At 62.4% G+C, this 19,448-nt stretch overlaps 7 protein-coding genes and 1 non-coding gene across 8 annotated transcripts; 3 read left to right on the top strand and 5 right to left on the bottom strand.

The window, feature by feature from the left end:
• Nucleotides 1–1,153: 1,153 nt before the first annotated feature.
• Nucleotides 1,154–4,300, bottom strand: EHS24_004216 (uncharacterized protein; the record flags this gene model as incomplete). Its single annotated transcript, XM_028619831.1, has 1 exon — nt 1,154–4,300. The coding sequence occupies one exon, from the start codon at nt 4,298–4,300 to the stop codon at nt 1,154–1,156; it is 3,147 nt and encodes a 1,048-aa protein (XP_028478803.1).
• A 4,924-nt stretch (nt 4,301–9,224) lies between these two features.
• Nucleotides 9,225–12,159, bottom strand: EHS24_004217 (uncharacterized protein; the record flags this gene model as incomplete). The annotated part of the gene is made up of 4 exons (XM_028619832.1): nt 9,225–9,255; nt 10,076–10,195; nt 11,207–11,663; nt 11,775–12,159. 4 exons carry the CDS (start codon nt 12,157–12,159, stop codon nt 9,225–9,227), a joined length of 993 nt encoding a protein of 330 aa, XP_028478804.1.
• A 260-nt stretch (nt 12,160–12,419) lies between these two features.
• EHS24_004218 (uncharacterized protein) lies at nt 12,420–13,243 on the top strand (the record flags this gene model as incomplete). The annotated part of the gene is made up of 2 exons (XM_028619833.1): nt 12,420–12,555; nt 12,597–13,243. The coding sequence occupies 2 exons, from the start codon at nt 12,420–12,422 to the stop codon at nt 13,241–13,243; spliced, it is 783 nt and encodes a 260-aa protein (XP_028478805.1).
• A 152-nt stretch (nt 13,244–13,395) lies between these two features.
• On the bottom strand, nt 13,396–15,149 carry EHS24_004219 (uncharacterized protein; the record flags this gene model as incomplete). The annotated part of the gene is made up of 4 exons (XM_028619834.1): nt 13,396–13,790; nt 13,850–14,122; nt 14,158–14,241; nt 14,282–15,149. The coding sequence occupies 4 exons, from the start codon at nt 15,147–15,149 to the stop codon at nt 13,396–13,398; spliced, it is 1,620 nt and encodes a 539-aa protein (XP_028478806.1).
• A 334-nt stretch (nt 15,150–15,483) lies between these two features.
• Nucleotides 15,484–15,567, top strand: EHS24_004220. Its single transcript has one exon. It is a non-coding gene; the product is annotated as a tRNA-Asn (tRNA).
• Nucleotides 15,568–16,006: 439 nt separating this feature from the next.
• EHS24_004221 (uncharacterized protein) lies at nt 16,007–17,218 on the top strand (the record flags this gene model as incomplete). Its single annotated transcript, XM_028619835.1, has 4 exons — nt 16,007–16,246; nt 16,366–16,719; nt 16,781–16,918; nt 16,982–17,218. The coding sequence occupies 4 exons, from the start codon at nt 16,007–16,009 to the stop codon at nt 17,216–17,218; spliced, it is 969 nt and encodes a 322-aa protein (XP_028478807.1).
• A 217-nt stretch (nt 17,219–17,435) lies between these two features.
• On the bottom strand, nt 17,436–17,865 carry EHS24_004222 (uncharacterized protein; the record flags this gene model as incomplete). The annotated part of the gene is made up of 2 exons (XM_028619836.1): nt 17,436–17,752; nt 17,808–17,865. 2 exons carry the CDS (start codon nt 17,863–17,865, stop codon nt 17,436–17,438), a joined length of 375 nt encoding a protein of 124 aa, XP_028478808.1.
• A 689-nt stretch (nt 17,866–18,554) lies between these two features.
• Nucleotides 18,555–18,782, bottom strand: EHS24_004223 (uncharacterized protein; the record flags this gene model as incomplete). The annotated part of the gene is made up of 1 exon (XM_028619837.1): nt 18,555–18,782. One exon carries the CDS (start codon nt 18,780–18,782, stop codon nt 18,555–18,557), a length of 228 nt encoding a protein of 75 aa, XP_028478809.1.
• Nucleotides 18,783–19,448: the final 666 nt, after the last annotated feature.

A 19,448-nucleotide genomic window follows, 5' to 3' on the forward strand; every position in this document is an offset into this window, starting at 1 on the left:
TTCCTTACACATGGGCGCTGACGGATGACTTTGTCGTACGCGCCACACTGCCGCAACACATGTGTGCATGTGTGGAACTGGTAGGTACACTCCTGCGCAGCGTGCGACATTCTCCCGATCTCCGTATCGGTGTCATTCTGACGCACGCAGAAACCGCTCCGACCGCTCCACTGCCGCTTCACCTGCTTTCACCTGCTTCACCTGCGTCACCTGCTTTACCCCACAGGCCACCGACCTCCCCCAGCCATACCAGCGGCCAGCGGCCAGGCAAGCGCAAGCGCCAAGCCACGGCCAGACACACAATTTTCATTGCCACAGTGATCTCTCAACGCTCATCATGGCATATATTCCGCGTCCGCGTCCGTCGCCGCTCACCGCCCGTCGCCGTCACATGTCCGCGACCCAACCCCCCAACCCCTTTGTACAATGTCCAGAGGCTATTGTTTCGTCCCCGCCCCCGAGACACTGACACAAGTTCCAAGTCCGAAGACCCAAGGCCTTGGCCCGGAGGATTGGGGGGAGGGGCGATCGCCGCTCACAGCGAATCCCTATCCTATCATTGCCAGTGTCCAAGTGCCAGTGCCAGTGCCAGTGCCGCTGCCGTCTATCCCCATGGTCCGAACCAGTGTCAGGCGTCAGGTGTCCCGTGTCAGTGTCTTGTCTCGCTCACGCCTGCGTTGCGCCTGCTCGTGCTCCTGCTCTTGCTACTGCTACTGCTACTGCTCACGACATTCGCAATACTGTTACTAATGATGCATCAAGCATGCTAATACGCGCAGGGGCTGGGCTGGGGGGGACTAAAAATCTATGGAACCGGGAAACCGAAGACCGGGGGACACGGCGCTGCTGCTGCTGCTCCTGCTGCGGGGGCGGATCGAGATGCGATGTGGTCGGGGGGTTGGTTGGCGTGTGGTTCGTGTGTTGGGGGTGGGTTGATGGGGGTTGATGGGTCTGTGGTGGTGGTGGTGGTGGTGGTGACTAGGTAATACAACGGCACCGTATGCGGTGGTGGTGGAGCGCATTTTCGACAATAATGGAGACGGGGGAGACGCGAACGAAGAGGAGGGGAGTAAGGGGGTGGGGGTTGGGGGGAGTGTCCTTGCACGGTGTTTGCACAACTGGGAAGACGAAGTGCGTTGATTAATGTGTGCGCTCACGCAGCGAGAACGGTGCCGAGGCCGCTGGGGATGCCGGGAATGACGGGGGTCATGACGGGCGATCCCTCGACGGGGGTGGCAGCGAGGCTGTTGTTGAGGCTGTTGTTGAGACTGTTGTTGAGCGAGTTGGTCAACGAGTTGCTCAGGCTGCGGATGGCCGAGTCGACGTGCTCGAGGTCCTCGCGCGACGGGGGCGAGCCCTTGCGCGACAGCTCGCGCGGGGTGACGCTGCTGCCCGTCTGCGACGCGCTGCGGCTCAGGCCGTACGTGGGCGTGTAGGCCCGCGGTGTGAGCGCGTCGGGCGGCGAGGAAAAGTAGTGGTCGAGCGAGCTGGTCGAGTGCACGCGGCGCACCTCAGCGTTGGACGTGAGGTGCTGCTTGCTGGGGTCGGCGGCGCCGCCCCAGCAAAACTGCTCGATAAACGTCGAGTATGACGCGAGGCTCATGTCGTCGACGCTGCGGTCGTTCTTGCCCGTGGGGGACCAGGGGAAGACGTCCGAGGGCGACACGGGCGAGTCGGCCGGCGGCGACAAGGTCGAGGGCGACTCGGACTGGGCCGAGTCGGTCGTGTCGGACGGTGTGCTGCTGACATCGATCTCGTTGTCGCGGATGAGGGTGCGCGTGAAGATGGGCGAGTCGGCCGGCGTGTCCGTGTGGTCGCTCGACAGCGAGGTCGAGGACGAGTTGCCGCTGGCCAGGGCGGGCGGGACGGGGACAAGAGGCTCGACGCGGCCGGGGCCGAGAGGGGAGGTAGGAGAGGGAGGAATAGCCGGCGAGGGAGGGCCGCCGAGCGGTGAGTGCGGGTTGGGCGACAGCGGCGAGCCCGGAGCGAGGGTGAGACCGGCACCGAGACGCGGCGAGTAAAAGTCGGCCGCGGCGTGGGAGCGCACCGGCAGGTCCTTGCCGCGCAGCGTCGGCGAGAGGTCGCGGCTCGACTTGAGCGATGCTCCAAAGTCGTAGCGGTCGGCGAGGCTGGCACGGAGCTGCGGGACGTCCTTTGTGTCTGTGGTGGGGCTGGGGAGGCTGCGGGTGGGGACCGACGGAGACGAGTTGGGGCTCTTGCGGAACTGGGGACGCTTGGGTGAGATGGGCTTGTTGAGCTCGCGGTCCTCGGCGGTGAGGCGGTTGAGCTTGGCACGCAGGTCGGCCATGCGGTCGTTGTCCGAGCCAGTGACGGACCACGGCGACCCGTTGGGACCAGCAGCCTTGCCCATGCCCTGCGGCGTGGAAGTGGCACGCTTGGCCATGACACGAGGAGCCTCGGGCGCCTTCTTCTCAAACAGCACCTTGTAGTTTTCGCCACCGTTCGAGTCCCAGATCTCACGGCCGTCGGTCGTGTAGCGGATGCACAGGAACAGCGTCTTGGTCTCAATGTTCTCCAGCAGGTCCGTGAGCCTGACGGTAAAGGAGAAGCGGTCGTGGGTGCCACCTGGGAGCGAGTCCTTGTACGTTGCCGTGACCTCGGACGTGGTCTGCCACCAGTCGAACGTGAAGCGGACGGCGACCCACTTTGCAAACGCAATGTTGCGCACGACAATGTGGCCACGGAGCGAGTCGCGGTCCTCGTTGAGGAAGAGCGACTCGAGGTACAGGTCGGCGTCGTGTGCGTGGAACGAGGGGAAGTTGGGCAGGGCAACGTGCAAGAGCTTGCTGGTCTCGTCCTCGGTCTCGGACAGCTCGTCGGTGGGCGATCCCTGGCGTGAGACGACCAGGGGCTTCTGGTCCTGGAGGAAGAGCTTGACACGCTCCAGCTGGGCGTCAAAGTGGACATACTTGGGACAGCTGGGCGTGGTGGGGCACGAGCGCGATCCGCCAAACGCCGAGCGCGACTTGTCTACTGGTGTGCCGTTGGGGAGCAACGGTCCAGCAGGCTTGAGCGCTGGCTTGACAACTTCGCCACTCTTCTTCTTGACGACCGAGCGGTGCGGCGAGGGGACAACACCGTCAATCCCGACGGACACGGTGTGGGGCACAAGCTCAGAGGGGAGGGCCACAATGTTGCCAAGGTCGAGCTTGAGACCAGTGTCGCGACGCTCGCGACGCGGGGCCGCGTTGGGGAGGGTGGACAGCGACGAGTCGCTGCGGGTACGAGCCGGGCTGCGGCGGGGCAGCATAGGTGCCGACGACGAGCTGCTCGAGGAGGCGCCGACCACGGGGCTGGAGGGGTTCTCGGGCGAAGGGTTGGCCGACGAGACGGGCGACTCATCCCCGATACCAGTAAAACCGAAGAGACGGGGACGGCGAGAGCGGCGGCTCTGGAGGGTCTCGGGGTTGCGACGAGGCGAACGAACTTCAGGAAGGACGTTGGCGTGCATGGTGATGCCGAGGGAACCGGGAGATGAAGAGCCAGAGGGAACACGGCCGGGGCTGTTGCGCTGAAGACCCAGACGTGCCGGGGCGCGCGGGGAAGTAGTGGCGCGGGGTGATGAGCGAGGGAGGACAGGTGTTGTGGGTGCCGGCGATGCGTCATCCTCGTCCTTGGGACGGGTCGGTGTGGGAGGGTGCACAAAGATGGGGCCGGGAACAGGTGTCGACCGTGAGCGGACAGACGTCACGGGTGCTGGCGCGGGAGTGGGCACCTGGGTGACGGCTGTCTCAGAGTGCGCACGACGGAGGCCAAGAGCGCCAGAGTCGATACGTGCGACTTCGGCGGCAACGTTGGCCCTGCGCTGTGATGTGAGGAGAGCGTCGACGACGTCCGTGTCGGCGGCCTCGGTGAGGCCCATTGCCGCGGCCGTGTACGACGCGTAGGCTGGCATCTTGTCTAGGATAGAACCTGCGTCGATTTTAAGCACGCGTACACCACCGAGGACGCCGAGGATTCCTCTGGGCGGCGAGAGGCGGAGAAGCGACGGTGTGCGCCGGATAACACGAGGACGTGTGGGAGGAGTAGACGGACGGGGAGGAGAGGGAGGGCGTGCGGGGAGGGGAGGAGGGAGAGACGACGCCGCGGGGGAGGCAGTGACCGAGGCCGCTGCGACCAGGAATGGGTCCGGGCAAGACGCTTTTGGACACAGGCAGTCGACAAAGGGGTCGACGGCTGGGAGAGTTGCGTCGTCGTTGAGCGGCGACGGCGGCGGAGTCGGGTACGCTGCGGTGAGGGGGATAAGACCGAGCGTTGGGCAGGGAGCTGCGTATGGCATATCAGCAACCTGTGTCCCCTGAGGACGAAGGAGGGAGAGATAGAGATAGGGAGGAAGGGAGAGAGGATAAGGAAGGACGAGGACGAGGTGACCAAGGAGGAGAGGTGGTGGTTGAAGACGAGGCCCAAGACTGGGTCCTCGACGTCGAGGAGGAGGAGGAGGTGAGAGGGGAGGAGGGGAAAAGAGTGTGGGGTGCAGGAGCAAACTGATCTGGAACCAAGAAGAGAACCGTCCCGCCCTTGATATTAAGCAGCGAGGGTGTGGTGTGTGACCAGGGGTGTCGCGAATGTAATGTTCACTCGCCCCCTCCTTGTCCCCCACAAAAGCATAGGACAAGCCACTGGCCACTGGAATGCGTACTCACAAGACTGCTAGACAGAGGTCACGCGGTGGTGCAGGTCGACGACTGAATGATCTGCAGCGACGGGGGGGGCCGGCAGAAACGGTCACGAGGTGTACTGGGGAGGCCAACTGACGGGCGCGGGGCGTTCGATTTGGGCGGGAGAGCTGCTTTTGACAATGTCGGTTTGCAGGCGCGCGTCGTGGGCGTGGCTGGCTGAAAGGCGGGGGCGGCCGTTCTCAAATGGGTGGAGACCAAGGAGGCGGGCTCTTGCAATGTCGCAGAGCAAGGCAGGTGTCGGAGAAGAGTGAAAGAGGCTTTCGACCGGGGGTGGTGCGTGTTGGGAACGTGTTCGATGGATAGATGGTGTGGTTGAGAGATCAAAAACCTGATGGCCACGAACACACACACAGAGTGAACGTTGGGGGCATAGGCCGATGGGACGCGGCACCGTTGGGATCCAGTCTTGGGGAACACGACGGGCAGTGCCGGTGCCCAGGAACGACCGAGCGACACACTTGCCGCGGCGGGGGAGGGAGGAGGCGAACGAGGCCAGAGAGAGGATTTGAGTGGGAGAATGATAGAGAGAGTGGGGACAAGGATATGCTGCTGCTGGGGATTGGGTGTGTCGGTGGGACAGGCGGGCGGACAGAACACTGAGAGAGTGTGGGCACTGGGCCAGAGAGCAGGAGCAGCAGGAGCAAAGGGTTTGGGCGACGGATGGACAACGACGCCTCTTACCCCACCCCGCCCACCCCGCCCACAGCCCAGGGACGCGCACATCTCCCACCTCTCACAGCCGCAGTCTCTCCTGGCTGGTTCAATTTTCTCTCGCTGCCTGGGCGGGCCGTAGGCCGTAGACCCATGTCTCTACGATCACATCGTATGCACAGGGATGTCGTGTGAATACCACAACTCTCTCTCCACCTGGGCCCCAGACACTTGTCCTTATGGGGCACAGCGATTGCACTTTTACACACCCATTCGCCACACACACAGATCCGCCGCGTGTGTGCATACAGGCATGGGTGATGAGAAAATTGCACTGCAGCACAAGGCATTCGCCTGGCCATTGTGTGTATAGACAGCGCATGACAGCGTGTGCCCCCCCATCGTGGCGTCTCTGCCTGCGTGTGCCGTTGCATGCCGTACATACAACTCCCATACATAATGCCTTTGTCTGGCAGAGGCCCCCGAGGTCATCGGAGAGGGATCGACGCGGCGGCGGGCAGCTGAGCATTGCCCTGTCTTGCCCGTCGGTGCGCATTACAGGCGCCCCGGCACTGCCCAGCCCCTCCTCTCATGAGCGCGCTGCTGCGCCGTTGATCTCTCATCGCGCCAGGCTATACTCTGGCTATACCCATGCATCTGGGCCCAGCTGACCATTGTCCTGTCCTGAGCCACACGCCAAGCTCCTGACTGCCCGCCTCGTCGGCCCAGCACGGGGCCCAAGGCTTGGCCGACACCGTCCCATCCGTCAGCGGCGGCGACATGAGGCGTCGTTGGAGGCGCGTCTTGCACAGGGACACAACGTTGGCCCCCCCTCTCCGCCGCGCCTCGACCTCCCGCAGGCAGGCAGGGCCTATTCCGGTGCGGCAGTGGCAGCGACAGAGCCAAAAACCCTGTGTTGGTGTGTCCGACACATTTTCGACGTCTCCCTCTGTCTCTCTCCCCCACTCTGTCTTGCTGCTTTTTTGCTGTCTCTTTTTTTGCTTGGCCCTGTACCGCTGCCGCTCTAGTGCATATTAAACTCCTTTGTTCAACTACTGCTTGTTCCCACGCTCCCAAGAGGGCCCCCACATGTCCCCGGCGGCAAGGCACTCTGTCGGCCAAAGACCACAGCCGGAGCGGCACGTCCAGCTCCGCTCGACCAATGTGTGCGCGGGACAGCACCCAAACGTAAACGTACGTACGTGCGTACGTGTGTTCATATGCGTCCTGTGTGCGTGTTCCGTTCAGGTGTGTTTTGGTGGGTTATTAATTTTTTTTTCGGCCAGCTGCATTGCTCGCGAGCGAACAGCTCTGCAGCTCTGCAGCTAGCTGCGTCCCCCACCCCTGTGCTCATTTGGGTTTGGTGCTAAAAAACAAGTGGCATGCCATACGACTTATCTATCCAACGTGGCCGTGGCAAAGAGCCGTTCATGTGTGGCGATGGCGAAAAAATCGTAATCATGTCGTTGCGAGCTGTTGTGGTCCCAGTCGTCCATGAATTGTGCCATACTCCTACACCCAGGGCGTACGGCTACCAGGCCAGCAGACCCCACAGGCGTTTGCATGCCATGGCAGACCACAGGTCGCAGCAGCACTGTATGTACAGCCATGCAGCAAGGCGCGTCGTCGTCGTTCCCACGCCCACAGGTGGGCTATCTGTGTGTCCCAAATCTCCACCGAAATCTCGCCCGGCAGTCTCTGCCACACACCGACACACCGACGCGCTTGCGAGCTTTTCCCGCACCTGCACAGTACTGGTACTGTACCGTACACAAGTGCATACATGGCCGGGTGTGTCGCCTTCTTGGTACCTCGCTCCCCTGGGAGTGTCTTGCGACTCCACTCGGACTGCGCGAATGCGGCCCGGGCGTTTCACGAATGCTAAATTCCATGCTGCTTCGTGCTGCATACTCTTGCGCACTGCCGTCGCTTTTTGCCACCTTGCCACTTTGCCGCTTTCGAGAGGTATGAAGTGGGGGAGGCGAAGCGGAAAACGGCAGAGGGGAAGGAGGAAAACTGAGGTCTACTGATAGAGCTCTGGCGGGCTGATCGGGCCGCCACAGAGACCACGATCTGGGCCGCAAAAGGGTTCGGCCGGGGGCCACAGAAGAATGAGTTGGGTGGGGTGGCTGAAACATCCATCGACCCAGTCCTGGTTCCCATGGGATAAGGGCTGGAAAAAGGTGGGCCACAACCAGCTGCACAAGCCATGGCCGTGCCGAGGACATGGGACATGTGCACAGGAGAGGCGTGGCCAACTGGTAGTGTGTACGCCCATGCCACACCTACACCTATGGACATGCAAACAACTGCCCTTTACCATGCTTCCAGTGGCCAGTGACAGAGCATTACCAGGGCGGCATTGCATGTCCGCTCCCACGGCAAATCGCGGCGGCCCGCGTCCAGCGTCCCTTTCCCCACACTCTTGCTCCATCTTACGACCACAACCCAGTCTTCTTTTAACGCGATTAATCGTCGTGTTTCCCACGAATCCAGGTGCAAACGGCAAACGGGGTGTGGGGGCGCGAGATCGCGTAAGAGAAGGATCTCAACCAGGCCACCACAGGACACACAGGACAACGTCCTGCATCTCCTTTTCTGTGGGAGGCGTGGCTGTGGACCCCCCGCGTGTGGGCAACACGGGGCCGGCCACCCCGCAACCTGCCACCGAGACACCGACGTGCCAGCTACATGCCTGCCTGCCTGCCTGCCATCGTATCATCCTCGGCATTCGCTGTTGTTGATAACGTGATGCGAATCGATCCATTTGGGAATCCGCCACAGGCGGCCTTCTCCCCACAGAAAAAACAGATGATGGGCCAAGGCACACATGGTATTGGCGTGCACTAGATCCCACCCGCCGGGCCTTTGGCGTTATGAATGGGTGTTTGGGCAGCCCGCAACGGCTGCTACGGGTACTAACGCGGCAGGAGGGCACGGATGGCGGGGCGCCAAGGAAGAAGACAAATGTGCTGCTTAATTGTGACACTGCGCCGCGCGGTTTGCTGGATGGGTCTGTCCATGTCCATGGGCCGAGACAAAGCAGCCGCGCCACAGCTTGGTCGCATCGAGCTAGCACACGACAAGAGTACCGCGGCACCGTGGACCTGGATGCAGAATTGCTCGTGCGTGGCAATGTTGCGATCTCGATCTGGCCACACCACATCTAGGATGCACGGCCAAACCCGCCACGAATGCCGCAAGACCAAAAGCGCCAACCAAGCCCACCAAGCCAAACCAAGCTGACGACGACGATGGCGGCGACGACGGCGACGACGACGACCAAGCCCAAGGGCGTCTCACATGTGCGCACACGAGACCACTTGCTTCTGTGGCCCAGTGTCCGGTCCGTCCCCTCCAGAATGGGTTGAGATGCCATGCCGAGCGAGTCTCGCCGGCCTGGCTGGAGGGGCTGGCGGCTGGCGGCTGGCTGACCGCCACCTGGGTCCTGCTGGTCCCTTGCAACGCACGAATGGCCACCTGGCCACCTGGCCACCTGTGCCCAGCCCGTGGCATTGTTCTACGCCCAAACACGGTGGCTTCTGGGCTTCTGCTTTTTCCCATGGCCCCAGTTTCATATCACATGTGCTTGCTGCCAAAGTCGGGCGTGCAGCGTGCAGCGAGGCGTGTGCAGTGTGCAGTACAGTGAGTACATTGCTGTATGCTGTACGCTGTCGGTCGTCAGGCGCTCCGATACATGTTGCTCGCTCACCCCGTGTCCCCGACCGATGTGGCTGTGGTTGTGGCTTTTGTGACTTGTGACCCAGCCCGTCAATGTAGTCCCACAGAATGCAACAAACCCCAGCCCGGGGCAACACACATGTAAATACGGAGGATCGACGCTAACCCTCACACCCCTCATGAGTAAAGTACTCAATCGCGGTCCTGGTCCTGGTTCTGGGTCCTGGGACCTCAGCCAGTGCTCCTGTGAACAAACAAACAAAAAAAACAAGTCCATTTCTTCCTTGCCTCTTTTTCCTGACTCTGTGTTTGTGTGATTAATTTTTCTTTTTCTGGGTCCGCTAAAGTTTGTATTGTAAGACGATGGCGCTCGCTATTAGGGTGAACCTCGACCGGGACTCCTGCCAAGACCATATGTATTCGTGGCGCTGGGCGATGGCGCGCAGAGAGGGGGGGCGGGGGCGGCTGCGTCCGGCGCAGGCCCTGCTTCAATCGATCCTTGACGCCTCGTCGTTCCCTTTGCCCTATGGCTACAACCCCCCGCCCGCCCCCTTTACTCACCCACCCACAGCCCTCCCACTCCTACTCCCACTCGCGCACCCACTCGCGTCCCAACTGGGAGCCAAAGCACAGGTGTGTGTGCTCGCGAATGGAGATTCGGAGGGTCACTATTACGCCGTGCACCCCGGCATCTGCCGCATGCCGCTCCTATCCGCCCGCCCCCACCTCCCTAGACCACTGCCACTGCCGCATTGTCTAGTTTTCCACTCGCACTCCCACTCGCTGCCCCCACCCTCGACCCTCGCTCCCTCCCTCCCTGGGCCGGCCAGATCTGAGATCGGGGCTCTCACCGGCGGCAGCGGCGTGGACACATGCTCCCCCCACTCGCATCCTGGTTGTGGTGGTGGTTCTGGACGAGGCCCGCCGTCTCGGTGCGTTGTTCAAAGGTGCCGTATTTACCGCACCCGTGGGCCGGCGCACAGCTGCACGCGTTGCGGGACTTGCGGGACTTGTGCTCGGTGGGTGGGCAGTGGGACGCGCACGGCGGCGCACATTCTTTAGACGACGGCGAGGACGATGACGACGACGACGACGACGAAGACGCCTTCTTGTTCTTCTTGTGGCGACGCTTGGCCTTGTCGTTGATCGACGACACGGCAAACCTTGTGGTTGTCAGCACTCTGACACAGTACTGTACACAGACAGTGGGTGCGCAGTGGGTATGTCATCGCGCCGCGTCAGCAGCATAAGCAGGCATAAGCCTGGCGCGCCATGCCGCTGTCGGCGCCCGTATACTCGGGCCCCATACCCAAAAACACGGTCGCCACAGAGCGGGCCACACGACACCGCCATGCAATGCGCAATGCAGCGCCATGTGCAGCCGTGCAGCCGTGGAAGGCTCCCGGAGCCCGGCGACTGGCACCGGAACCGGGCGCAGTCGCAGTCGCGTGAGCCATAACGGTCCGCGCCAAGCCCAGCAACTAGCAAGGGCAAAGCAAGCAGGCCGCAGGGCCGACAGAAAAGAGAACAAGAAAGAGACAAGGGGGGGGGGAACACAAACAACAAACCACGAAAAGAGAAATTAGGATCCGAGTAAGGGACTCGTCGCGACACATGCCACATGCCTCCGCCACAGGAGCAGGTTGCCGCTGTCGTCATGTTCATGCCACCACCGGGTGGCGCACGAGCAGGATCGCAACCAGGGGAGACGCCGGGGGGAGACGGCATTTGCTGGGTGTGCACACCGAACACGGGCGGCGGCGCCTGGCACCGGCACCACCGCTGTCCCACGGTTACGGGCCGTGCGCAGTCGCTGTTGATAAGACGTGCTGCGCCGGCTGTTGCCATGGGAGTGGCAAAGAGAGTGGAGAGTGGAGTGGAGACTCCAGTGTCTCTCCCCAGAATTCTCCCAGTGCGCTATCTCGCGCTCGGGCTCGAACGAGAAGGTCGCAAGCGGCACGATACGCTTCTCGTCCCACGCCACGGTGGAAGCATGTGGAGCTCGGAATGCAGGTTCCGGATGTGGATAGCAAGTGCTGTTGCGGCGGAATGTCGGTGTCTTGGGGGGCACGACACGACAAGACGACAACACCGGGCAACGAGCTCGCCGATGTGGCAGAGAAGGACAAGTAGAAAGGATACGCAAACCAGACACACCAGACACACCGACTCACCACAGGAGCGTGACGGGGAAGAATGCCACGGCGACGAGGAACTGCAGCGCGTCGGTCGCGTCGCAGTGGTTGCCGTGCTCGCCGTCGTCTTCGGTGACGGAGGAGCCGCTGGACGAAGGCGCGCGGCGGGTCGGTACGAGGTGCTTGCACCGGGTGTTGGAGTGGGCGTTGAAGTCGGAGTTGGAGCTGGAGCTGGAGCGGGAGCGGGAGTAGAAGTTGGAGTGGGGGTCCCGGCGGGGAGGATCATTGGGGTCGTGTTCCGGGATGCTCTGGTACCCGGTGTGGTCGCGGTGAAGACGCGGCAAGACGGGGTATGGACGGGGTGAGGCGGAGACGGGCGACGACACGGGCGTATACCCAACCGTCATGGCTGCAAGGTGCTCGTCCTTGTCGCCAGAGCTCGTTGTCGGCCGCGGACGGGGGTTGAGCTTGTCAGACATGGTGGCGAGGCGGAGGGCTGTGGGTGTTAGTGATTGGCACCGTCGAGAACGCTGGGAGCATGAGGCTCTGAGGCCCGGCCATGGCACCCCCAGCGTGCACACGGACTGTGGAATGCAGCGACACATACCCTCTTCGCGCAAGGCGATGCGTACCCCGTCATCAGCCCATGCCTGCGCATACGACGGCGGCGCGTCCACGATGGACGGGGCCACGAGGGTCGACGAGCCGGCCGACCGCGAGCTGGTGCCGGTGGCCTGTGGTGATATGTGCTGCTGCTGGAACACCTGCTGCGGTTGGGTCTGATACTGCTGGGCTCGCGGCTGCTGTTGCTGGGCCAGCTGCTGCGCTTGGAGCGCTTGCTGGTGCGCCTGCCCGAGTTGCTGCTGCCACGCTTGAGCCCGAGCTTGTGACTGTGGCTGGGACTGGGACTGCTGTGGGCGGCTGTCCTGGGGCTGTTCAGCTCCAGAGGGTGGCATGTCTGAGTCTGTGGTCCAGCGGTTGTGGGAGGGCATAGTGAGCGAGAAGTACTGCAACGACAAAAAGGCAAACGATGGGCAGGCCGCGTAAGCGTTTTGTGTCGTCTCAAGATAGCAGCGCGTGGGTCCCATTATGGTTGCTGTGTGGCGGTGCGCGGGTGTGTGGGGCTCCCGGATGTTGCAACTTCCGGATGCTGTGGCAGAGTCACGTGACCGAGATGGAGCGATTACATGACGACAGGTCGTGTTGCATCGCGACATTATTCTCACCTCCACAACATCCACCTTGCTCCACCATGCTCGCCCGTTCTCTGCGCACATCTCAACACACTTCCCGCGGTCTGCTCAATCGCACTGCCGGTCCGTCATACACCGCATGCAGCCGCGCCGTCGGTGCTAGGGCTTTGACCACTCCTGCTCGTCCTGTTGTCGGTGGGTGTGATCCTCAACTGCTCACCCATGCTGACAGCCAGCGCGCCCTCGTCTCACCCTTATGCAGGTCCGCCACGCGTCCCAGTCCGAGGCCGACGCCGCCCCAGTAGGTACGCACGCCATGGTCGGCCGCCAGCTGCGTGAGGCCGTCGAGGCCGAGCTCGCCACCTTGCGCTCGCGCATCGCCGGCCTGGGCGGGGGCGCCGAGACTGACACGACGTGGCTACGCCAGCTGAGCGACGAGGAGACGGCGTTTGTCAACCTCGGCCAGGTCCCCGGCGTGGACGGGTCCGAAATCATCACGCTCATCGACCTCGACCTCCGCGCTGTGCCGTTTACAGACGCGCAAAAGGCTGGACCCGAGGGCAAGGGCGTGCATGTGCCGCTCCTCGCGCACGTCGGCACTACGGACCCCGCGGTGCCGTGTTACCCCGTCAACGAGCTTTTCGGCGGCCGTGGGTCGCATGTGGCCGGCCTCGTCAAGGACGTGCTTGGCGCCCAGCTCGCGCGCAAGAATGCCGGTTTGGCAGAGTCGCAGGTCAAGAGCGGGTTGCCGCTTGTCGCGGTCGTGGTCCCCGCCAAGGGCGAGCAGAGGGACCTCGCGCTCCCCCTCGCCATCTCGCTGTATCGCCTCGCGATGCACGAGGGTAACGGCCACACAGAGGGTACAGCGGCCGACGCGCAGTAGGCGTCTGAAAGTTGAACTGCCGAGAGGCCGCCGACAAAAAATGTACCATAAAGATGTCCTAACTCTTTTACCAAACCCTACTTACTCATTTCCACAACCCTACTGCCAACGGATGTACCATACTATGTCCTAACTCTTTTACCGCACCCTCCTCACTCCTTTTTACACGCCTCGACAACCACCTTGTCGAGAACACGCTTCACAGCGTCAAAGTCCTCCCCGTCACGCCCCGTACGCCAGTTACTCACGGCGAGGCGAACTGCGCCGACGCCGCGCCATTTAGTGCCCGACACGTACATCCGGCGCGTGGCATTGATGGCCGCCGTGAGCGCCGGCGCGCCGTCCTGGCCCGGGACGTCCGAGGGCGGGAAGGGCGACGTCGCCGAGCCGCCAAACAGGACAATGTTGAGGGGCACAATGGGCGGCTGGTCCCGGTCCATCGAGCCCGCGACCCAGCCGGGACTGGCGTTGAGGAGGACGTAGTTTGGGTGTTCGGCGATGTAGTATGCGACACGCTGGGCAAAGGCGTTGTTGCGCCGGATGATCTCTGCGCAAGGTCAGCCGTGCTCGTGCTCGCGCTCGTGCGCAATATCTGAGCAAACCCACCAATGTACCCGTCCTTTCCCAGCGACACCAGGCTCGCGAACAGGGGCAACGCGCGGAAGCGGCGCGAGTTTTCAATGTTGAGGAACAGTGGGCTGGGGACGTGGTCGTGGACGAAGCCCTGCGACTCGCCGGCGCCCACAGCCGTCGATGAGGAGCCCGTCTGGAGGTATGCCGGTCCGCTGCCGCTTGGCGGGCCCAGGAGGGCTGGGAGTGTGCCAATGTCACGGGTGAAGAAGAGACCGCAGTCGTAGGGGACGTTGAGCCACTTGTGGCCTGCGCTTGTCAGCGGGGACAGGAGGGAGACGTACCATCCAGAGTGAGACTGTTGGCCAGCTCAATACCGTCCACGAGGTGCTGGAGCTCCGGGAGGACGCCCGCGAATCCACCAAACGCTTGGTTGTCAGCTGTACACGCGACGGCCGCTGCACCCACCGCCATCGACATGGAGCCACGCTCCGTACTCTTTACACAGCGCCGCGACGTTGCCCAGCCCGCGCCCAAAGCCGCCCGTGTTCACCTCGCCCAGACCGTACGTCACAATCACGCCGCGCCCCACCTCCTTTTCTGCCGCCAGGCGCGCATGCAGCGCCGCAATGTCGATCGCGAGCTCGTCGTCGGCGTCGGCCGGGAGGGACTGGATGACGCCCGGTCCGCCGCCGATGCCCACCAGCGCCGCGGCTTTCAGGATGCTAAAGTGCGGGTGGAGGCCGAGGACGACGATGGGCGGGGACGGCAGCGTGGGCGAGCTGGGCGGACCCGATTGCGCATAGCTGTAGCCCTGGGGCAGGTGGGGAGAGTTGGCATACAGGTAGTCGCGCGCACACGCCATGCCGAGCACGTTGCTCCCCGTCGCGCCTGTCGTGATGGTGCGTCCGGCAAACGACTCGCGCGGAATGTTCAGCAGGTCCAGGACCATCTCGAGCGCCTTGGCCTCGACGGCTGTCGCAGCGCTCGTGTCCGGCAGCGTCAGCGTCACGTTCTCGTCGTAGCCCGTCAACAGCGTCTCGGCGAGCTGCGCGGCCGGCGTGACGCCGCCAGTCACAAAGCCAAAGTACCGCGGCCCATTCTGCGCCGTGAGACACCCGGGGAGCAGAGTCTTGACCAAGTAGTCGATGGTCGTGGGTGCCGTCCACCCGTTGGCTGGGAGGGACGAAGGGAGGGTCGCTACGGCCGCGCGAACGGCGTGCGCCGTCGGCGTGGTGGGCAGCGTGTCGAGCGTCGCGTTACGGTCTGCGAGGTGGGACGTGACCAGCGCGAGGAGGCGGGCAAACTCGTCGTCTGCGGCTTGGCGGTTGGACATGGTGAACGGGTGGTTTCCGTCGGACAAGCTGGTACGGTTGAGATCAATAAGCAACTTCAAGAGCTCCAGAGTGGTCACGTCCGACTTCTCGGCAAGCTCACCAGGTTCGGCTTCAGGGGATGACGTCAAACCCACCCTCCAGCGCCGCCACCGCCGACAATGTGGACCAATGAGCGCGCCGTCGCCTACTTGTCGCCTACCTGCCAGTGTCCTTCAAGTTTACTGTCCATGGAAGCTTCCAACGACCCCATTGTGTGCGTCCAAGGCAGAGAAGCTCCATTTGCCATGGTTTCTGTACATATATAAGACTAACACATCTTCGACTTTCATCAAGTACCCTATGGCTCAGTTGGCTAGCGCGTGGAGCTGTTATCTTCAACACACTCCGAGGTCCACGGTTCGAGCCCGTGTGGGGTAGTTCTTTTTGCCCTCTACATCTCCATGTCGTCTGGAGCGTCGAAGGACGAGTGGAAGGCGAGAAATTTGGTCGGAAAGTGGACTCGGAAGGTGGTGTTGAGAGTGGCGCCCCCAGGTGCCACACTGCCACATTCGCGACGATCGCCCCCAAGGCGCTAGTCTGGGTTCCGTCCCTGACCGTCCTGTGCATACTGGATCACGTACACATGCAACTAGAGGCCTCACTGGCTCTGTGCATCGAATAGAGAGCGTCTATACTGTACACGACAACAGGACGCAGACGGCGGACATGGGACGGCCGCGTCGTCAACTGATACACATGACGTCAGGCTGAGATTTCGGTTCCCAGTGTCCGGCCGGTGGCTTTGACCCCATGTCCATATCTCCCTTGTCCACCTTCCCTCTCCCATCCACCATCTCTCTCACCCACACTCACCCCAATGTCCCAGCTCCCGCTCCTCCCCTTCACCCTCGTGAACGCGTTCGCGCCGACGCCACATGCGGGCAACCCAGCGTCGGTCGTGCTGTTCCCCAAGAACGACCCGCGCGCCGAGGACAATGACGACTACTTTGTCACTCTGGCGCGCGACTTCAACCTGTCCGAGACGGTCTTCCTGAGTCCTATCCACGCGGAAGATGTGATCCCGCAGTACTCTATTAGGTGGTTCACGCCCACGGTGGTGAGTAGGAGGAGGAGGAGGAGGAGTCTGGGGTGTTGCGCGAGCGACGGCGCTGGACCCGCCAGATGGGAGGCTGATCGTCTTACATCTGGAATTCCTCTTCCCACTGACACGTCCAGGAAGTGCCTCTGTGCGGGCACGGTACGGCCGCAGCCGCCAACGTGCTCTTCACGCTGCACCCGCAGGCAATCCGCGTCCACCTCCAGACGCGGGAACGCGGCCAGCTGGCCGCGACGCTCGAGGGCACGGCCAACGGCGACAAGGCCGTGCTTGTCGGCCTCGACCTGCCGATCGCGCCCCCGCGCGAGGTCGACGCCGCCGAGCATGCCGACATTGCAGCTGCCGTCTGCGGCATTGCGTGGTTTTCCCCCGAGCACATTGTGCGCATCGCGACGTTTGGCGACCGCAGCGTGATTGTGCAGGTCGACGAGCGCGTGCGGATCGGCGAGCTGGCCGTGGACGCGTCCAAGTTTGTGAGTGCCGCCAGCTATGTAGCGTCCGGCGTTCGCCTTTTAGCTGACCTGACACGTGCAGCTGCCAAAGTTCCCCCACCACGTCGTCGTCACGCAGCTCCTGCCCCCGCCCGACGACACGGTGACGGGGACCGATCCGGTCGTGCACGCCGCATGCCGCGTGTTTGCGCCTGCCCACGGCGTCGACGAGGATCCAGTGGTGAGTCGCATGGTTCTGTCAGCTGATGCTTCGCTGCCATGAGCTGATACCACACTCGCCCAGACCGGCGCAGTCTGGGCCGTCCTCACGGGGTACTATCTCTCTGGCCCCGCCTCGGCCGACGCACAGGCGCTCCTCCCTCGCGGCCACCCGGTCGCTGACGCGACACTCGACGCTCACCAGTTGAGTAAGCGCGGCGGACAGCTGACGTGCACCCTCACGGGAGAGGGGCGGGCAAAGGTTGTGGGCAAGACGTGGCGGACTGGAAAGGGCTTCCTGGAGGTCTTTGACGAGGAGTAGAGGAGCGCAAGCCGGGCGGCTAGCATAGAGAGGAACGAGATGGAAGTCATGGTCGATACATTCACACACGGCACCTGCTTGCTTGCTCTATGGTCGCCCTCTACACGTCCCGGATATCCCTGCTTGTTCTTCGGACAGCGTGACCAATGATACCCTCGCCACCGCCGCTCACCACATGGCGTCCACCTTCTCTTCTCTCTCTATTAACCTCCCCTCCTCAATTCCTCTGCACTTCGCGTCCGCACCGCATACACGTCTCCATCGGCCGTCCCTGCGGCATGGCAGGGGCGTCAATCGACCCGGGCATCATACACAGCGGCAGGATGACGCCGTACTGGAACCGCTGCCAGAACGTGCGTTTGGGGAGGTAGTGCCCGTCTGTGCGGCAGTTGCCGTTGCGGACGGCGCTGATCCCTGCCGCCGCTTTAGCCTTTGCGACGGCGGCAGCCGCGGCGGGGTCGGCGGGCCGCTTGGTGTTTGTGAAGCTGGGGAATTTGGACGTCTCGGTGTGGATGGGGTTGACTGGGATGTTGGCTGGAGAGTCGAGTGTCAGTGGTTGGGGCAACGGTTTCCGAGTTGGCCAACTCACGCGCGTGATACGACGCATGGGCAGCATCCCTCTGTGTCCTCGTGTTCCGTTGGCTCATATCGAGTCGTGTGCAGTGGCGATGGGTTCAGTGGTGAAGTGATGGAGATGGGACAGTGGCGGAGCAGATCGTCAGGCCCTCAAATACATGTTGTTGTGCCAAGTCAACAAGGCCAGTGGCCAGTGGACTAGTCTAGCACAGGCGGTGCAATGGCTATACTAGGCCCAACAGTCCCGCTGGAAACCTTGGCGACTTTGGATAGTGAGGTCATGCGGTTCAGTGGTGACGAGATGGTATGGTTAGTGTGCCTTGGCATTTGCCGACTGTTGAGGTCTATTTGCCGGCGCGTCGTCGGTTGTCTCGCCAACGGCCGTCTTCACGAGCGGCAGTGAACTTAGGCCACGAGATGGTGTTGCCTGGACGCAGAACTTGAGAGAGCTGCAGTGGACAAGGCATCGGGACAAGGATGTCCATTAGTTTCGCCCAGTCGACTACAGCCACTGCACTCAAAGCCATTTCTGAGCGTGCCCTGCACTGCTTGACGGCTGCTGCAAACCACTATTGACGCCATCCCCGTACAACTGAGAGGGCTCTGCAAGAGTCAGCGCAACCCACAAGCCATGCCCAGGTCACAGCCAGATGAAGCCTACTGACCTCGTCTCCGATGTCATCCTTGACGTTTCTTCTGTCTTGCTACCTTTCGTCTTGCCGTGCGCTATGCCGCCGCTGCAGGTCACACTGTCACTCGCTCAGCGACGCCCAGCACCCGCCTTGCCGGCCTTGGCCTTCTCCTCTGCGTCGAGCCGATCGTTCTCCCCCATGCGCTTGACAATCTGGTATGCCTCCTCGTTGTCGTCGGCGTTCTGGGGCTTGAGGCCGTAGGCGTTGCAAAAGGCCGTCCAGCCACCAAAGGACTTTACAGCTTCCCTCTCGTACGAGTTGAGGGGAGGCGCTGGGAGGGGCGGGGGAGGGACCATGTCAGTTTTTTAAGTGCGGCGACAGCGCAAAGCGCGAAGGGACGGCGAGGGTCATGCGCGTAGGGCTGGGGGGCTAGCTTTTGGCAGTCGCGTCCAGTGATCCAGTGATCGGCGCACAGGCAGGGGAAAGGGGTCGGTGCTCGCCGAGGCTGTCTGAGGCGGGCGTGGTTGACTTGGGAAGGTGGTCTTGATGGGTGAAGGGAAGTGCAGTGGATGCAGCTGGTGGGCAACGTGTAATGTGTGGGGATGTGGGCGTGAGATCGTGAGAACGGTGAATGAGAGGATGGTGTGTGTAGTGGTGGTGGTGGACAATGATGACAACAATGACGGCACTGCCGTTGCCCGGGGCCAAAACAAAACAACCGTGCGCAAGTTGACCCGTGTGCATGTGGCACGCTCAGAGATCAGACACATCTGATGCACAACAAGTTCAATGCTCGTCAGGACAAACATTAAGCTCTTACCTGCAGCCCATACCACAAAACCCCGTTCCCTCATACTGCGCGGTCAGTGTGGCGAATGGCATATGTATGCGCGTATGACACTGCCAACAACAAAGGCGGCGGCCAATGGACCCCATCGATCTAGCAAGCATTGTGGTCCTTAACAATCCCTTGGTGAATACTTGCTGCTTACCGTGTTGCATCTCACCAGCGCGAACAGTAC

The sequence above is a fragment of the Apiotrichum porosum genome (genome assembly GCF_003942205.1).
Source record: "Apiotrichum porosum strain DSM 27194 chromosome Unknown scaffold_2, whole genome shotgun sequence".
Classification (NCBI taxonomy): Eukaryota; Fungi; Basidiomycota; class Tremellomycetes; order Trichosporonales; family Trichosporonaceae; genus Apiotrichum; species Apiotrichum porosum.